This window comes from Trypanosoma grayi (assembly GCF_000691245.1).
Source record: "Trypanosoma grayi strain ANR4 Tgr_1549_V1, whole genome shotgun sequence".
Classification (NCBI taxonomy): Eukaryota; Euglenozoa; class Kinetoplastea; order Trypanosomatida; family Trypanosomatidae; genus Trypanosoma; species Trypanosoma grayi.
In genome coordinates this window covers 1-2,870 of record NW_008827167.1, presented here as the reverse complement: position 1 = coordinate 2,870, position 2,870 = coordinate 1, and the positions used below count along the sequence as shown (strand labels likewise).

Here is a 2,870-nt window from a genome sequence, read left to right as displayed (position 1 = left end):
CCCCACGCCACACATACGCGCATGCGTGTGTGTAGGGGGGCGGTAGGGAGCGCACTGCCGCCGCAGCGCGACGGGACAACACGTAGCCGAGCTCACGGACGCTGCGTGTGGCGTGAGAAAGACATCTCCATCCGATCCCCTCCACAGCGTGTCTGTGAAACCGCTCGTGGCGGCGCCGACGACGCGTCTTCCTCATCCTCGAAACACTCCTGCTCCTGCTGCTCGTCGTCATCGTCGCATGCGTCAGGGGCGGCGGAGGCCACGGGGCGCGGCAGAGCCGCACTGCGGAAGCCGCTCGCAGGCTGCCACTGCAACCACCCGTGCTGCTGGGAGGGGCGTTGCGTGTGGCTCGGGCTGCTGCCTCTGCTGCGCTCAGCCATCGGCCGCCTGTCGTGGAGCGGCCAACTCGCCTTCTCTCCCAGTCGCAGGGCCAGCCTCCTTGCTTCCTCTTCTTCCGCCGCCACAGCAGGCGGAAGGAGACGCGCGTCGTCCACATTGATTTCAACGCCGAGCTCGTGGCGCCACGACATGAGTGCGTAGCGGCGCCTTTCCGCTTCGACTCCTGCGGATCGTGACGTCGGACCCTCGCTGGGCGTTCGATTTCGCAGCAAGAGGCCGTCACAACACTGCGACGCCGCGCGCTCGTCGCTGCCGCTGCTGCTGCTGCTGCTGGCGGTGGTGGCGCCTTTCTGACTTCGGGCGCCCCTCTTCCTTCCATCAGCATCGCGTTTGCGGAAGTGACGGCGGCGTCGTTGATGCTCTTTGAGGTGCTCGAATGTCCCCAGGCGGTTGTACGGTCGGCGCTTCGTCGCGCTGGACTCCGTGCTCGAGCGGATATTGCTACAGCGACACGGTGATGAAACCGTGGGTGAGCGTGACTGCGACACAGACGCCAATCGCCGCGGCCTCATCTGAAGGTCCAACAACGGCGACTTGTTCTCGAGTCCCACCGCCTTTTCACCGTGCGCTGTGCTTGGCAAGATATCAAACTGCGACTCCGGAGCGGGTGCACTTAATGGCACCACTGTGGGCTCAAATGCCCCAACTTTCCGCTCCCGTGCTTTATCCCACTGCGGCGGCTGCTTACTACACTCTTGCTGCTGCTTCGGCCACTGTTTCGGGTCGTGGTGCAGATGTTCATATATCGGCTCATTGTAAAGCCCGCGCTTGAGCTCTACAGGGGCCACCGCACGACTCTTTCTCCCTTCCTTCGCTTTATCGTGCTGCAACTCGGGCTGCCTCAGCGGAGATGAGGACACCGAAGCCGTGCCTTCCCTCGTCTCTTCCCCAATGGGTGCGGATGTGGTGCGACTAGGCATCCCTGATTTCTCAACCCCAGCCTCTTGCTGTGACGCTGGTGCTGGTAAGGCGGTTGTTGTTGTTGTTGTTGCTGCTGCTGATACTACTACTACGGCTTCTCTCGCTGCTGCTGCTGCTGCTGTCACCGTTGTCCTTGCGTCGGGAACTCCCTGCAACCCCTGCTTCTGCCTTTCCAATAGCCATTCCTCACGACTTCGCGTCCTCGTTGTCGGATGTTCCGCACCACCGTTGACACACTTCTTCGGTGGGCTCTGCGAGTCATGAAAACTTCGTGGGCGATTCTGCTCATTGAGCATCGGCGCATGCATGCCATTTTCTGCTGCGCCATTCCTCGCTACACTGCGCGACGGTTGTCGCAACGGCCCGTCCTCTGCTCTGCCCTTCTGCATGGACGACGTCGAGAGCGACAACAAGGAGTGCCACCTCAACAGTTGTTGCGGCTGCTCCTGCTGCTGGTGGTGGTAGTGTTGATGGTGGTGGCGGTGCTCCAACGGTAGCTGCCTCTGTGCGAACTCCATCGAGACTGCAGGTGGTGAGAGTGCGGTGCTGTTGCCGCTGCGTAGACTGCTGCGGGATGGCGAGTTCGACGGAGCCGTGATGCTCGTACTGCAGTTGACGCTTTGCACACGCGACGGCCCGCCGACAAAGCCGGCATCGGTGCCCCCTTCCCACGGGGCCGAATGGGACGAGGCGGTGCCGTCAGGGTCCGGGTCGTGGGTGCGGAACAGCGACGGCGATACGTCACGCGTTGCCGACCTTCTCCCGTTTTCACACCGGTGCCGCGTTGCTTCTGACGCTGATGTTTCTGCCCTTTCGCGCTCGCACATGGGCGGTATCGTCGGTGGGAGTTGCTGCCGCTGCACGCTCTCCGTGCTCTGCCCCACGCCGTGCCCCTGCAGGAACGGAAGCTGCCGCCGCAGCTCGTTCAGCGTCGGCGAGTGCGATGCGACCGGTGATGTTGGGCACGCCTCCCCCTCCGCCTTGCTGCGGTCCTGCTGCACATACGGGCTCTCATACGTGGCGGGGTCCGGCAGCTGCAATCGCCGCGTTGCTGGAACACTCTCCTCCGCGCGCAGTTTCGGCGGCATGACCTCCACCGCACGGAGCGGCCTCACCGTGACGCGGTGTGCACGGAAGGTCGGCGGCACGTGCTCTCGTGCACGCAGCTTGGGCGGCACCACCTCCTCCGCATACAGCACCTCCAGCAACGCCTGCCGCAGCCGCTGCCAGAGATGCCGCATGTCCTCAATTGCGGCGCGTTGCGCAGCCACTGCGAGCTGTGCGGTGGGCCGCAAAAACACAAACTGCCGCGTCTGGCAAATGGGGCCGGCCAACATGTCGAGCAGCGCAATGGGACTGTGCGAGAGGGTGTTGCGGTTCAGCTTCGCCTTCCCCGCGGTCACGACGGGCGTGACGCTACTGCGCCGACTCATCGACGAGGGCGTAGGGGTGGTGGTGGCCATGGTGGTGGCGGTGGTGCGGCTCGACGACGCCGTGGTGTTGCGCTCGCTCGAGGCCCGCCCCCGACTTCCCTCCGCGGCGCTGCGCCG

At 64.2% G+C, this 2,870-nt stretch overlaps 1 protein-coding gene across 1 annotated transcript; it reads right to left on the bottom strand.

The window, feature by feature from the left end:
* Window positions 1–92: 92 nt before the first annotated feature.
* Window positions 93–2,753, bottom strand: DQ04_15491000 (hypothetical protein; the record flags this gene model as incomplete). The annotated part of the gene is made up of 1 exon (XM_009317318.1): window positions 93–2,753. The coding sequence occupies one exon, from the start codon at window positions 2,751–2,753 to the stop codon at window positions 93–95; it is 2,661 nt and encodes an 886-aa protein (XP_009315593.1).
* Window positions 2,754–2,870: the final 117 nt, after the last annotated feature.